The following is a 16,345-nucleotide window of genomic DNA, read 5'->3' on the forward strand; positions in this document are numbered from 1 at the left end:
CCGCTTCCAGCGCGTAGACATCAGAGAGGCCCGTCGGTGTCAGAGGGATAGTCATGCAGGCCAATAGGGAGAGCCGGGGCACGGCCGTGACATGACCATCACATGGGCCTGGCCAGAGGTCGGGGCCCAGCTTGCAGTGCCGGCCAGCCCCCCCCCAACTCACTGGGCCCGGGACGCCAACCCCAGCAGACCCACCCTGTTGGCAGCCCTGCATGCAAGCATGGGTGGGGATTTGGTGACCAGCTACTGTATGAAAAGTGTTTAGCGGTATTTTTTAAGAAGACTTGAACCAAACAAAAAAAATACTAACTTATAAAATGTATTAACTCCTAATTATAAGAAACATCACCTGGTCTAGGAGACAGACTTGTTTCAGTGTCTCTTACATGCTTTTGCCGAGGGCCATTACAGACTGGAATGAGACACTTGGACTTACACTGTATGTTGCTTCCTCTCCATACTCTGTATAAATGTAACATCAATATATGCATACCGTAAATACATAATTTGCCACGATATAAATATAAAATCATGGAAAGTTTCCTTTGCATACTCTATGGAGACTATATTTTTCAAATTCTCTCAATTCATTCACCCAATAAATTTCTCTCTGCGGTCATTATTTCTTCTGGGTTAGAGTTTATTTAAAAGAAGTGACCACTAAACATACTTCATACTTTCTCTCTCTTTCTCTCCTCTTTCTCTCTTTGTCTGGTCACTAATTCACCATCCTAGCGTATATAGCACAGCAGGATGTGAGCACCATCCTTGAAGTCCTATGCATAGTAGGGACTGTACAAATACAGCACAACAAGAGGAACCCACATTAGTTACACCAGACTACAGTATGTGTAGTTTACTGAAGCCATTAATTACATAGCTTGACATCATATCTCAGTCCATACTCCAGTTTGAAGTACCAGCAGCAGCCATTACTTTCCAGAGAAGCACTACAAAAATATGAGTTGTATACCTATATTTATTCTGTCTAAATACGTGACCAGTATTTTGTGGGTCCCACCATCTAGATCGTATCAGATCTTTTCAGTTTTCTGTTTATACTGTCCAGATGGTTTGACATTGCTAACTATGAGAAATATCTAATGCGTCTGGTGGTTCAACCCTAGTAAATATTTAATGGTGAGTGATTTCATTCCTCAGAAGTGCTCTGTAGGAGGTGGGGCAGTACTGCTGGTAGAGATGGTCCACCAGTGTGTTACTCCCAGGAACCATAGTCTTATGTTCACCTTGATTCATGAAGTTCCAGAGATGCAAACCATAGGAGTTGTTGAAAGTTGGCCTCGTCTCCCACACCTGGAAGTACTTCTGCCAAGATGGATATGAAATAGGGTAGAAGCGTTGGGGGTTTAAGAAGGAGATGTTTTCACACTTGATATCCTCTTCGGCCTGAAATTTAGGCAGGTCACACAACTTTTTCAGAACGCGTGTGAGGAGTGATGGCCCTTGGTATCCCCACACTTCTCCTTTATAGTTCTGAACAAAGTTTTTCAAGCAGTTCCAGGTGAAATTGTTTCTGGGAGAAATTCCAAAAACAGCATTGCCAGAAATCTGAGAGAATTCAGCAGCCACAAAGTTCTCATCCATGATGGGTCGAATTGAAATGACGTCAGTGTCCATATAGATACCACCATGTTTCCAAATAAATGCATACCTGCAGCCATCGGAGCTGACATAGGTCCAGTACATTTCCGATTTAGGATCAACCTACAAATATAATGGGAACATAGTCAGTGGTGGAATTGGGGGAAAAAGCAAGCAATTTCATCAAAGGAAGAAAGTGCCTCAATGATCAGTAGAATTTCTCTGGGTTCACTGCATTTAGTTGTTTGTATACGGAGAATATCACAACAATAGTGTTACTTAGATTACAATGCAAAGCAATTATCAGTTCACACTATACTGAAAACTTGTCAATTTAGCCTTCCAACCATGAGCTTAGTAGAGGCTTATTCCTAATGCTTTTCACAGTCTCCCATACTATATCCTTAGGAGAGGCAGTCAATAAATGAATAAATATCTTTGCCAGAGGGAAGTTGTGGGTATTTCACTGGTCAAAGTATGTTAGAAAGCAGTGGATGTGTTGAGTACAGGAATGTTTTAACCTGAACCTCAAGGGAATTACTTGTTTGTATGTAAATATTGTCCTGCAAAAAACAAAAGGAGACATTCTTTTTAGGAAAGTTATTTTATTCTTCACCGTAGAGAGTGCGGTAGTGATTAAAAAACACCTACAGATGCAGCCACCAGTATCCGATGGCTTGCCTTGGAAATTTGGGACAATCTCCTAGTAAACTGCAACATTTCTGTGAGATTTCTGCAGCCAGACTAATGGCCCATCGGATTAACACAGCGGGTGGTCCCTGTAGTCCCATTCAAACTGATTGGGACTGCAGGGACCCCTGCTGTGTTAACCCGTGGGGCCATTAGTCTGGCTGCAAAATCTCACAGAAATGTTGCAGTATTATTGGGAGATAGCCACAGTATTTTCCCAGACAAGCAATAAGATACTTGTGGCTGCATCTGTATAAGCATATTCACAAGTGTCAGACAGGTCCTGAGATGAGGAAGGTTTAAGGATCCTGCCTGAGACTTGTAAATGTACTACTATGTGTTCTTTATCATTAAGAAAAGGTTAGACATATTTTAAAAGGGAAAGGTTTTCAGGAATATTACATGTAAGTTAGACATAGGAAGGGTGTTGAGCCAGTGTTGATCTGATTGTAATTACTGTAGTCAGGAAGTCATATTTTCCCCTTGTCAGATTTAGAGTTTAGACGTCATCACAAAAATAGTTCAGGGCTGCACCATCGTTATCTCTTGAATTGCAACGCAATTTAAAGTTACAAAGACAGAGAGGTGATACAGTACCTGCTCAGCCTCTGTTTGTTATGTGTGGGTTCAGTAGTTGAGAGGAACTATATAGCAAAGAAAAAATCCTCGCCAAAGAGCTTCTCAACATTGGGGGCAAATAGGCAAGAAGCCCCTATTATATGCACTCAGTTACCCATATAAATGTATAGAAGTATTCACATAGTGGAAATCTTAGAAAATGGAGCTCAGTGACACACTTGCACTGTATGGTAGAGTATGCAGTGAGAAACGTAGCTTATATAGATACCAAAGGCTAGTGCCATGATTATAGCTGGTAGGTGTATTGGTAGAAGGTAAAGATAATGTTTAATAGTTTACTAAACTCAAATGGGGACAATCAATGTGTAGATCGTGTGGTATAGATCAAAAGTTATATTTAAAACATATTCTCCGAAGTTAAAAATCACAAGGTCGTCTAAAAAGGTCTACTTAGCGAAAAAATCAAGTATGCGCCCATAGGTAAACCATGGGTTTATAGGAAGGTTGCTTTCGAGGAAGAGAAAAATCCTCAGATGTACTCCCAAAGAAAGTTTGTGCAAGTGCTACCAGGCAGTGTATCAGAACGATGTACTTGTGCGTTATAGGTGTAATACGACTTGAATATTGTCCTGAAAATGCTACCCAATGCTAGGGAAATGGACAAGGGTAGAGGTGGGGGTAACCCTCATAATAGTAACTGAATACAGTATGTCCTCTCTTAGTTGAGTATAATCGAAATGTACGCAATGCCTTGCAGATAATGTAATTTCCAAAGCGATGTCTCTAGGACTACACCGACCACAGATAGACAAATAACCTGGTAGAATAACCGCTAGATCAACACAGAATTACTAATCAGATGCCTAGTACTGACCAAAGTATAAGATCTTGCCCAACATACATAACCCTAAAATAAGAGGAGGGTAGAAGGAGAGAAAAAGTGAAGGTAGCCCTATCAGTATGGCTATGCTTACCCTCTCTTTTTTCGAGACACCGAAATAATTTCAGCTCTTAGTAGGTCCACAGAGAGACCCACAAGCAGGTGATATATTGCTGGATCAACATAGCGTAACCAATCAGAAATAATGTCCCTGGCATGCAGGGACTCGGATACGATAGCTGGAGGGATAGGGGGGTTTTAGAGGTAGGAGATTTGCTAGTGAAGGACAAACAATGCAGTTTGAGGAACTGAGGGAAAAATACAATCTCCCACAGTCTGATATGTTTAAATACAATATATGTCGGTCTGACACTTTGTAAAGCAGAGTTTACAAGGAATAGACTTTCCCAGACCCACATTATTCACAGAACTATGTAAAATAAGAAAATATCAAAAAGGGCTAATATCATCCCTGTACCAAGGTCTGACTCTAATGAGAGACACCCCTGTCCATCAATATACTGATGCTGCGGCTGTTAATCGAACATTTCATGCGTTGTAACCCTTTGCTTACCGGGTGATAGTGCGTGATTTCTCAAAATATTCTCGCGTTAAGACTCGAGAACAATAGTCTTTTGATCGAGTGCAGAAAATAGCATTTTAGCGTTGTCTGCAATACCGTCGAGAAACTGAAGTGGGCGATCGCGAGTTGTTGTCTTAAAAATCTAATTGCAATTCAACCTGTCTTTGATTGCCGTACAGTACTTCAAGTGTGTAATTGTAATTTAAAGAATAACGTTATGAGTTCATACAGTATACATGGGAAAGATGTCCCTTCTGAGGCTCCTTAGCTAAAAATACACAAATTCAACATCGCCTCCCTCTTCTGTCGAATGTAAAATATGTTTTAAAAGCGAGGACCACCTGTATTTAACAGTAGTTCAGTGGGAATTCATCCAGAAGTCTTTACACTCCGAATCCCGGCATATCTGGAAGCTCACCATCCGCGACCCCATCATCTGCGATCCTCAGCGATTGTCCATGATCCTCCGCATCAGATATCATCAGTGACGGTGTGAAGTACTTACCTGGACGTATTCAGAGTTGGTCACTCTATATAACCAAACTGCCTGTTTTCACGTGGAACACATGAGTCTAACATTCAAAGAATTACCAACATTGTTTTATATTGATATACAGTGTTGCACTATTTTGTCCGTTTTTTATTTCTCTTTATGTCCTGATGAAATTTGCGCCCCTGTTGTTTTCACCAATTGCATGTAGCATGCGTCTGTGTATGGTGTGTGGACCACCTGGTTCTTGGGTCAGTTGGTTGGGCTTGCCTTCTGGGATAAAATGTGCCAGCCAGACGCTCCCCCCCCCCCCCTGCCTCTCTTTCCTGCTGTTACCACATGGTCACTGTCACAGACAGAAAGTATCAATGGGATAGCCGGTTTATGCAGAACACTGAACATTGCATCATATAGAGGGAAATCATGAAGCCCATCACTTGGAAGGTTTTACTTGTTAATATTATTGATTTTCAAGCCCATATTTATTAAGCGTGGCTATACCATAAAACACCATCTGGAGCCTAAGGACACCTTACCGTCTATTAATTTTTGTTGAGCAACCATTCAGAAAGTAAATCTAAACCTAAATCTAAATGTAAACTACATACAGGACCATATTTACTATTATAGTAAGCAGTGCTAGGCCATAAGACACCTTAATAGGCCTGTAACGTGTCTTATTGGTTAGCCCCACTTTGTTAATATGCCCCAAAGTGAGACTTGCTCCCTCTTTATCTGAAATAATTTAGAGTGAATTTGACAAAGCTAATAATCTAGTTTGAATCATGTAAATCACTCCATGTCGGCTTTTCATGATTTGGGAATTTGTGCCATGAATATGCACAACTATCTCACTCATCTCTATTAACAAGTAATAAAGTCCAAATGACATTACCTTCATAAACCAGGGGAGTAGAGGTGTATCCTTAAATACCTCCTCCATTCTCAGAGGGAAGAAGTAGAGGTTATCAAAAGATGAGAGTGTTGGGAAACTCTTCCGTGTTCTGTTCATATCTTCTTCCGAGGATATGTTGGTCAAACCTTTCATGAAAAAAACCACAGGTCTGTCATGGTACACACGGGCTGCTGACTCTATGGCACATAATGCCAGGGGAGAAGGCTCCATTCTGTCAGTGGTCTCCAGAAATATGATCCCATTTCCATTTCTCAGAACATCCTCTGGACAAATGGCCTTGGAGCTTATGGGTTCTATAGAGATGCGAGGCTTGCAAAAAATGCAGCTATGCTTGTAGTTGATTCTATAGATGAAGCCAATGGCTGATAAGACAACGACGAAGGCACATATTTTTTTGGCATTTTTGCAATATCTGGTGATAAATCTGCAAAAGAGAACAATTGGAAAGTGGTATACATACAAGTCTTCTTATGAACATACTATATATAGAGACAGTAGGGTCAAGGCAATTTTGGAACAAAACTAGTGCACAGAAAGGCATTGAATCTTATAGGCACAGGATTATAATTGTTCTCTGGGAGTAAGTGGCCACACTGGACAAAAACAGCACGAGATTTATCCAAGACTAAAACCAATGGGATACCATTTATTTGATATATCTGGTGGTGTTTTTTTCTGGTTCTTCCTAGTTTTGCTGCCAGGAGTCTGATAGATAAATGTTGATGAATCTCCAGGCATTCCAAGTTGAATATTTGATCAAAAATATATATTCTTGTTACATAACAAGACCAATGTTTCAGTCTCTAAGGGCCTTATTCTGGGTACCTTCAATGAAAACAGGGCAAACAAAAACCACTTTGCACAGCTAGTCTTCTAATTTTCCTATCTCCCTACACTGTATTACATCCCTTGTTTGTATATTTTAGATGCCCTACAGAAAAGAAAGCCTTATTGTCTTCGTGACTCGGGCAAGTCGTGGTCCCACGGCTTGCCCCGGACTGGAGGATAATCACTGTGGAGGAGTCCGATCCAGCAGCATAGACCCCCTGCAGCGACATCCCAGCAGCACTATCTCTGGAGCACTACAGTAAGTCTTTATACATCTGTAATACCTTCCTTACTGTATTAGCTCCTACCACCTCTGTTGGGAGGCTAGTCAACAAATCCATCACCTTCTGAGAGGAAGTACTTCTCCTAATCAGCTTCAGAGAATTACCTCTTGTTCTAGCTTCTCTAGGTCTGAAATATGTTTCCCTCCTTTATTTTGTTGATATATTTGAAAGTTTCAGTCATGTCCCCCCTCTGCCTGCTCTCCTCCAAGCTTTATTTATTGAGGTTGTTTAGTCTGTAATTATACATTTTATGATTTAAACCATGCACCATTTTTGTAGCCCTTCTTTATATAGTCCCTAATTTATTGATATTCTTCTGGGAATATGCAGTCTGGTCACATTTACTAAGCAGTCTTTCACCATTATGTACCAATGGGCATCTTCCGGGACCAGAAAGTCTCTTATGGCAGAAGACAGCTTAGTAAAAACGGCCCGTAGTATCCATAACTGAACACAGTTCTCTAGGTGAAGTCTTATCAATGATCTATAAAGTGACATCATCTCTCTCTTCCTGCTGCAATTATCACTAACAATACGCCCCTGTCCTGATGACTTTCCCCATTGCTTTGTTACATTGCTTGCCTACTTATAAATCACATGGAATAAAGACTCATGTCACAAGATTTCCTTATGCAGCCTGAAAATTCACTATTCTAGCTACAGTAATGTCTCAAACAGAACTTTTTCTTTTTTCCTTTGTAGGGCTGCGACCAGGCAGGGAGCGGGAGCGCTGGCACTCGTGCGAATCGTGGCCGGCTAGGTGTGCTCTCATTGGGCGAACCGCTCACGTGACGCGCTTGCGAGCGGAAAATTCAAATTTGCTTGCTCTGCAAGCAGCTAAGCGTCAAGCATGCGCAGGCGCTTGCTCACGCTGGCCACACACATTGCCGCAATGTGTTCATCGCAGCCAGCATGAGCGCACCCACCCGCACAGCGCCACCCTGGCCGAGGCCTAAGGCTAAGTCCCCGCTGCCTGCTGCAGCGTGCGCTATGGTGTGCACTGCAGGGACAAGAACCGCCCCTCAATCGGGTCGGGCCTGCTACCTACCTGGGCCACCACGTTGCACGACCAGATTTTAAAACAAGTAAGTAAGACAAGACAGTAAAACTATCTTCAGAACTGGCGACGGAGCGCTGGCCATGCCGCCGGCGATTCAGCCAATGAGGGCGAAACTGCCGGGTGACGTCATGGCCGCGACCCCATTACATCCTCCCCTACCTCCCCCCCCCCCCCCGTCTTTCCCCCTGAAGATCTGCACAGACTGGGGATCACAGCTGCACATGCTGCCAGCGTAGCCGCCAGCGTAGCAGGCGCGCGTGCAGCGCCGACACCGGGGCCATAACCTAATTATTTGCTTTTATGCTCATTATTTCTGTTCATTATCTTTTTTTAAATCACCTACTGTAGTTTAATCCTTCAGTATTAAGCAGACCACTCGTCTTAGTTTAATTTGGTTCAACGTGGGACTACACCTTAAAAACCTTTCATTAACTCATTATTTGCCGCTGCTGTTAGAAGGGTGTATTTTTACACTGGAAATGAAAGTGTGGAGTGAGGGGTTTTGATGGATACTAATGGCAAAGGAATTGCCACAGAAGGCAGTAAGTGAGAAACATATTGTGGCGCCTATTCTAATAGCTCCAAAGTGTAACAAAATGCTTCTAAAGTGTCCTTTATAAGCAGATTGGACGCTTTGCTATTCTGTAAGCCCTTATCACATGTCCAAACTAGGTCTAAATGGCTTTTTAAGAAGTGGTTTAACTCTTGTCTGTTAATCGGATCGGTTTGTCAAAACAGGCTCAAACGCACATTTTTTGCCCACAATTGCTATTATAGTGTATGCAAACTACATTAAAAACTTCACTTTTTTTTAACACCATGTAAAGAGTGGCCTGAAATATGGGTTTGGCTGAGAGAACAAAATCCATAAAACAGACTGGGGATGGAGTCGTCAGCATGTCTGGTCATTCCGCCTCTAAGCAAATACAATCCGGACAAATTAGCTCTTAAACCAGATGGTTATGTTACTTTTTGATAAGCAGTGATTTGCAATAGAGAACACTTTTTTTTTCACATTTTGTTCCGCTTCTTTTGAACATGCCAAAACATTCGGTTTGGCAATGACAACTTTGGGGCTACAAAAATAAGCCCATATACAGTAGGTGCAGAAAGGAGACACTGTTTTTTAATAGCTTATATGAGCTTAAAAAAAACCCCACATACACCCACTCGCCATCTGAGTTTAGTCATAATATATAAAGTAAAAACGAGTGGAGGAAAGCCTCCCAAGAACAGAGCTAAAGAGCATGTTAGTAGGGACTGTTAAGTGAATATGAAGATAGACATCAAAGGGTAAGTGTAACCAATCGGGTATATATTCATCCAAGATATAATGATCTTGATCCTATTATGCTCTTTGTATAGGGATAGCCAACCAACAATAAAATATGGGGATGTCTGGAAAGATCTCCAACGGGATCAGCCAAACCCACACAATAGCCGGTTAATGTGTCCCTAGAGCTGGATCATAACTTGTAAGTGAGACAGCAAAAATACTTATAAGTACTCACTAATATTGTCCTGGATGGACGTGCAACAGCTTCAATGGAGACAGCAAGGTGGAGTTTCTTCCATCAAGGAGGACGTGGCCATGCACTGAATACTCTTTGACAAAGTGGCCATGGCACGAAACGCGTCAGAGTGTCCTCCTCGTGGTACTTGCGGCAGTTTTTAATGGATCGCAGATTTCAATAAACATTATTTTTAAGTGACCCAGCGGCATTAGTCTCTCCTTGGCACCTGCATGTACTGTATGCAGTGCATGGCCACGTCCACCTTGATGGAAGAAACTCCACCATAATACATAAAGCAGTTGGGACAATTTTATTAAAGTCTTTTGGCTGAAGAATTGGGCGGATCTGCTGTGATTTACTATGAAATATAAGAATAACGTTGGGGTATGTGGGGAATTGGTGCTCCAATGAAGGCGAAACTTATCATTCAATCAATCCTAAAACAAGACTCCCATATACAACTGTACTACGGAGTGGGTATAAACTTAAGTATGACCTGTGAGTGACCAATTCAATAACACCCTCACTTCTCCTGGAGGGAGCAATCAAAAATGGATGTTGTCACCTTGATGTGGCCTCATTAGAGGAAAATAACAGGTGATGGTAATCATCCATATATGATCATAAATAAACAGTTAGATTGCAAAAAATCTTACCCACTCCTGCAGTCTGGGGGAGTTCATGGTGGCGTGCCAGCCATACAAGCAATGGTCCAGAGGTAGAAAAAGAAGGAGAATAACAGCGCACTGCCAGGGAGCCAGGTGGTATAAGGTTAAAATCTATTTATTATTAATTACCTGACTCCCTGGCAGTGCGCTGTTATCTCCTTCTTTTTCTACCTATGAAATATAAGAATACTGAATTTTTAACAAATAAAACTGAGCTATGTTCAGGAAATAATTAACAACAAATTAAAATGATAAAATTAAAGGTGAAGGATTAAAAAAAATTGGAATAATATTTTTTTAGTACATGAAATGATGTACCTCTTCCGTCCTTCTCTCCCCTCCCTCTCTCTATAACTATATTTTAATAATGAACTAATGTAGTACCCTTTTGAACAGTAGAGCTTTCAATCACAAGAATCATACTTTTTTTTAAATAAAATTTCACTGACAATGCTATTTATTCTGTAGGTGTATATGTGGCTTCCTTGGGTTACAAAGGTTTTCAGGCACAGTAATCCATAGTACAGATGTGGCCAACATTATTACACCTGCTGGCACATTGCAGCAGAAAATATACAACGCACCACCGGGAGAAGTAATCAATGTTTAAAAGCTGCTTTGCTAGAAAGGGATAATGTGCTATTTTAGCCTCTGGGAACAAGCAAACTGGCAGTGCTGGATTAAGGGACGGGCTGGCTGGGCACTTGCCTGGGACACCAAAGGAAAATCGGGATAACCCATCAAGAAAGACCAAAAACTGCATACAAATAAATAAAATAAATAAAGAATACATGTGAAGTAGAAAAAATGTTTAACCTCTTCACTGCTGAATATTACTAAACATGCAGAAGTGTCAGCAATAAAAGTGTTCCAAAAGTGGCGGAATCAATTAAGAAATAATGAAATTATTATTTTTTTTTAAAAATAGAATACTGTGAAATGTATGCTTGAAAAAGGTGGAAAAGACTGATAATGTGTTTTTAAAAAGTATTAAACAGGTGAAAATGTACTGGTTTGTGGTAAAAAGTGTAAGAAGGGTGTAATTGCAGAATTACAAGAAAATTAGATTTAAAAAATGACAAAAACAGAAAAATAAATAGAGAAAAAAGCAGGACCAACATAATTAGATGAATATATCATATATATACAGTACATAGTAATATTAGAATAGCTTACCTTGTAGCAGTTAATATAAGTGTATCACCCATACTGTATGTCGGTGTTCAATGAAATGCAGTGTCTGAGTTTCCAGTGCTGACATAGTTACCTTCTGGCCTGCCCCTATATCTTATTTAGCCAATAACTATAACACTTGTTAAAGGTACTATCCCACACACTGTAAATGGGCAGAATTGTTTATATGATGTAACCTGATGTTGTACATTTTCATTATACACTAATCATTCATTTCGAGAGAACATTAAGCAGGAGTGAGGATTGGACCTCGGCTCCGCCCTCGTGACGCGTCCCGTGATGAGACGGGTGATGCACATTGCACTACCAGGCTGGGGGACACCGCACACACCGTGCTTGGGCCCTGCCCCTGTGCCGCATCCCGTGATGAGACGGGTGACGCGCTTCGTGCTACCAGACTGGGGGACACCACACGCACCGCGCTCAGGCTCCGCCCCCGTGAGGTTACAAGTGATGCGCATCGCACACGAGTTACCCGCAGGCGCCGCATGGCCCTCCAAAGTCTTACTCTCAACAATTATGCTACACCTGCTCTTCTCCCCCCCCCTGCCTATCGGTGGACTGAATACATCTGAGGGGGTGTTTCCCATTCAATACCTTGCAGCCTTGTGCTAACCTGCTATTGGTTACCAGCCCTATTTATGCTCACCAAATCCACCTTCAATTTGGCTGAGCATAAACCTTTGTTTATGTGACAAAGTGCTTGCCCCAAAAGCACCCTGCTGCCTTGCTGTTACCTTGCTGTTCTTATCTTGCTATCTTCTACCTTCTCTACTCCTGGACCCCAGCTACGCACTACGACCATCCGACTTCTCCAACCCTAGACCACGGCGAGTACTATGACCATCCGAATTCCCCCACCCCAGACCACGGCGAGCATCACGACCATTCTAACCTTTCCTACTCTGACCCAGCTACACGACTACGACTCTGCAATCCAGAGGCGCTTGTAGGTCAGTGTATTCTGACATCCCCACCTCAGCCTCGCGGTCCCGTCCTGTTTGTGGTGAGCACCCGTTACAGTATGCTCAGGCCCACAAACATGGATCACGCTGAGGTGGGTCAACTTCTACGCATGCACTCTGACATGTTTAAACAAATGGACAAACAGTTTGACCTGAATAGTCGGCGTATGGAACTACTCCAACTTATAGTACAAGATATGGCTGACCAGACAAACCATGCCCCTGATGTCCCTGTGCTCTCAGCGGTGCTTTCTCTCACAGCCGCTCCCATGAACGGAGCCTCCGAACCCCGACTCCCTACATCCAACCACTATGGCAGCGAACCGCTTGGTTGTCGAGGGTTTCTAAATCGATGTGATATCCAGTTCGAATTGATACCATCTCGTTTTATTTCCCAGCGTACTGAGGTGGCTTATATCATATCTCTGCTTGTTGACGACGCCTTCGCTTGGCTTCACCCATCTGGGAACAGAGGCTGGACCTCACGGCGACATAGCCCGCTTCACCAGGGAGTTCCGCAGAGTGTTCGACACAACCGGAACAGCTACTTCATCTCTCTTCCATATAACCCAAGGCAGCCATCCTGTGGCCCAGTATGCGGTCGAATTTCAGACCATAGCTGCTGAGAACCACCTGGAAAGATGAGGCATTGGCGGCGGCATTCTGGCAAGGCCTGGCTGAGGACCTTAAAGATGAACTCGCTGCACATGAACGCCCCACGGAGATTGAGGAGCTCATCGGTTTATGCATCCAGGTGGACCTAACACTACAGGAGAGAAGCGCAGAGAGAACTCGATGCAAGCAACGTATGTAGTCTTCCCACGGCTACTATGCAGGGTCCCTTATACCCCCGCTTCCGGACCCGGAGGAACCCATGCAGCTCGCAGGCAACAAATTGTCATTTGGTGAGAAACAGTGCAGATGTTATGCCAGACTCTGTCTGTATTGCGGTAATGCTGGGCACCAAGTACTCACTTGTCTTATGAGTCGGGAAATGGCAAATCCCAGTAAGGGCTGGGAGAACCTTACTGGGAACATTATCTGCTTCTCCTCAAAGCCAACCAGGCTCCTGATACACATCACGCTAACCGGTGACACCTTCAAGGCCACCAATCGGGCCTTTCTGGACTCTGGGTCAGGACGCAATTTCATTGACCAGGGATTTGCGGAGAAAAAAAATCCCTTTGGTACGACGAAGTCACCCCGTTGGTCTTTAGGCTATTGATGGCCGACCCTTACAACCCGCTGTTTTTTCTCTCCAAACTATTCATTTTCAATTACAGACAGGGGAACTCCACACTGAGAGGATCCAATTAGACATCATTCATACACCTACCGTCAACGTTTACCTGGGACTCCCATGGCTCCAACGGCACAACCCTCGGATAGACTGGACAGAGGTGCAATCTTTCCAATGGGGCTCGTACAGCTGCCAGAATTGCTCTCTATCATCCAAAGCCCTATGCAGGGTTTCAGTACCTGAACAGGTAACTCATCTTCTGCCAAAGATTTATTCTGAATTTCATCACGTTTTCAGCAAGTCTCAATCCGAGGAGCTGCCACCCCACCGGTCATTCGATTGCCCCATCGACCTAATACCCGGTTCCGTGCCTCCACGAGGATGTTCTTATCCATTGTCACCCCCAGAGACCAAAGCCATGAATGAATACATGCAGGAAAACGTACAGAGGGGTTTCATCCGGAGTCCTCGTCTCCGGCGGGTGTCGGGTTTTTTCTTTGTCAAGAAGAAGGATGGATCGCTCCGACCCTGTATTGATTATCAGGGATTGAACAAAATCATGATCAAGAACCAATATTCTTTACCTCTAATTACTGAACTCTTTGACAGAATTCAGGTTTCCACCATCTTTACCAAATTGGACTTACGGTGTGCCTACAATCTAGCCAGAATCCGACAGGGAGATGAGTGGAAAACGGCGTTTAATACTCGGAACGAACATTATGAATACCTGGTCATGCCATTTGGACTTTGTAACACTCCCGCTGTGTTCTAGGACTTCGTCAACGAAGTTTTTAGGGATCTTCTCGACCAGTATGTCATTGTATGCCTAGATCACATACTGATCTTCTCCAGAACCCTACGCGAACATCCTGGCCATGTCAAACAGGTACTCCAATGTCTACGGGAGAATCACCTGTGCAAAATTGGAGAAGTGTCAATTTCATCAGACCACAACGTCTTTTCTGGGCTACATCATCTCCAACACGGGCCTGGTCATGGATCCAGCCAAAGTTAAAGCGGTGTTGGATTGGCCTTGTCCCACAACCTGAAAGCTGTACAACGGTTCATAAGCTTCGCCAATTATTTTTGTAGGATCATACAGAACTTCTCTTCCATAGTAGCGCCCATTACGGCATTGACACAGAAAAGAGCCGATCCGGCGCTGTGGCTTCCTGCAGCCATCCACGCGTTCGAGAAATTTAAAAATGCCTTTGTCTCAGCTCTTGTGCTTGTGCACCCCGATCCGGGATTACCCTTTACCCTTGAGGTGGATGCTTCTGATGTCGGGACCGGAGTAGTGTTTTCACAAAGGAAGAATCCGCAAGCCAAATTGCACCCTTGTGCGTTCTTTTCCAAAAAATTCTCGCCTGCCGAACAGAATTACGATGTAGGCAATCATGAACTGTTGGCCATCGAAATGACCTTGGAAGAATGGAGGCACTTACTCTAGGGCACTGAAAACCCAGTTACCATTCAGACAGATCATAAGAATCTTGTCTAGTTTGAAGGCGCTCGCCGCTTGGGGTCGCGACAAACTCGACGGTCCCTTTTCTTCTCGCTTCAATTTCATTATTTCTTATCTACCAAGTTCTAAAAACGTAAAGGCAGACGCTCTATCTCGTCAATTTCTAGTAGAAGACAAGGCTGAGGATCGAGAGGAGACCATAAATCCGCCATCATGTATAATCTCCGCTAATACTTCTGGCTCTTTGGAACACATCGCGCAAGGCCAATCTGATGTTCCTGAGGGTCTCCAGGTTCCAGAGAGACGCCTTTTTACTGCTCCAACATATCGTAGAAAGGTAATGGAATGGGGTCACTGTTCTAAAAGCTCTGGACATCCGGGTATGAGGAGAACTATCATCCTTCTGGAACGGACCTTCTGGTGGCCAGGCATGCATAAAGACATTAAGGAATTTGTCGCCGCATGTTCTACTTGTGCCCAGAACAAAACTCCCTCTAGCAGGTCTCCTGGCTTGCGGCAACCCCTCCCAATTCTGGATCACCCATGGACTCATTGTCCATGGATTTCATCGTGGAACGACGTGTATCCAAAGGTAGGAACACTATTCTGGTGGTGGTCGACCGATTTTCTAAGCAGGCTCATTTCATTCCCCTCAAGGGCCTACCCAATGCCCTCAAATTATCTGAAATCTTTATCAAAGAGGTGTTCTGTCTTTATGGGGTCCCCCAAGTCATTGTGTCAGATCGAGGCTCACAATTTATCTCAAAGTTCTGGCGGGCCTTCTGCAAACAACTAGGGATCTCCCTTCACTTTTCTTCTGGCTATCACCCTCAGACTAATGGTCAGACGGAGAGGACGAATCGATCCCTAGAACAGTTCATCCGCTTTTTCATATCAGATACCCAGGACAACTGAACAGATCTTTTGCCTCGGGCCAAATTTTCTCACAATAATCTTCACAACGAATCGACACAGGACTCTTCGTTCTTCACAGAATTCGAATTTCATCCCTACTGCAGGACCTAGCTCCAGGGTACCAACAGCTGATAACAGGATTCTGCATCTTCAAGAATCATGGGAAAAGATTCAACAAAACCTTAGAAAAAGTGAAGAGAGAAAACAAGGGGAGCGCGAATCAATAAATGTATGCAGAGTAAAATCCCATAGAATAAAATGGCAGACTGGTTAACAGTGTAAACACAGTGAAAGGATGGGCGCTAAATTTATAATAAATACAATTAAGTGCAACTGAAGTGCCCTTCAATAAAGAAAATATCTTAAGTGAATACAATGTGCACAATAAAGTGATGATATTCTATAACAATATAGTGGCACAATTGTGAAAAAATGAGGAATGAAAATGCAGCTCAAAAACCCTTTAAGT

General features: G+C 43.2%; 1 protein-coding gene across 1 annotated transcript; it reads right to left on the reverse strand.

Annotated features, from left to right (window-relative positions):
• Nucleotides 1-568: 568 nt before the first annotated feature.
• LOC142465391 (alpha-1,4-N-acetylglucosaminyltransferase-like) lies at nt 569-6,078 on the reverse strand. The gene is made up of 2 exons (XM_075569359.1): nt 5,720-6,078; nt 569-1,725 (listed from the first exon to the last, which is right to left on the reverse strand). The coding sequence occupies exons 1-2, from the start codon at nt 5,948-5,950 to the stop codon at nt 1,135-1,137; spliced, it is 822 nt and encodes a 273-aa protein (XP_075425474.1). The 5' UTR covers nt 5,951-6,078; the 3' UTR covers nt 569-1,134.
• Between the last annotated feature and the right edge of the window lie 10,267 nt (nt 6,079-16,345).

Source organism: Ascaphus truei, chromosome 14, assembly GCF_040206685.1.
Source record: "Ascaphus truei isolate aAscTru1 chromosome 14, aAscTru1.hap1, whole genome shotgun sequence".
NCBI classification, from domain to species: domain Eukaryota; kingdom Metazoa; phylum Chordata; class Amphibia; order Anura; family Ascaphidae; genus Ascaphus; species Ascaphus truei.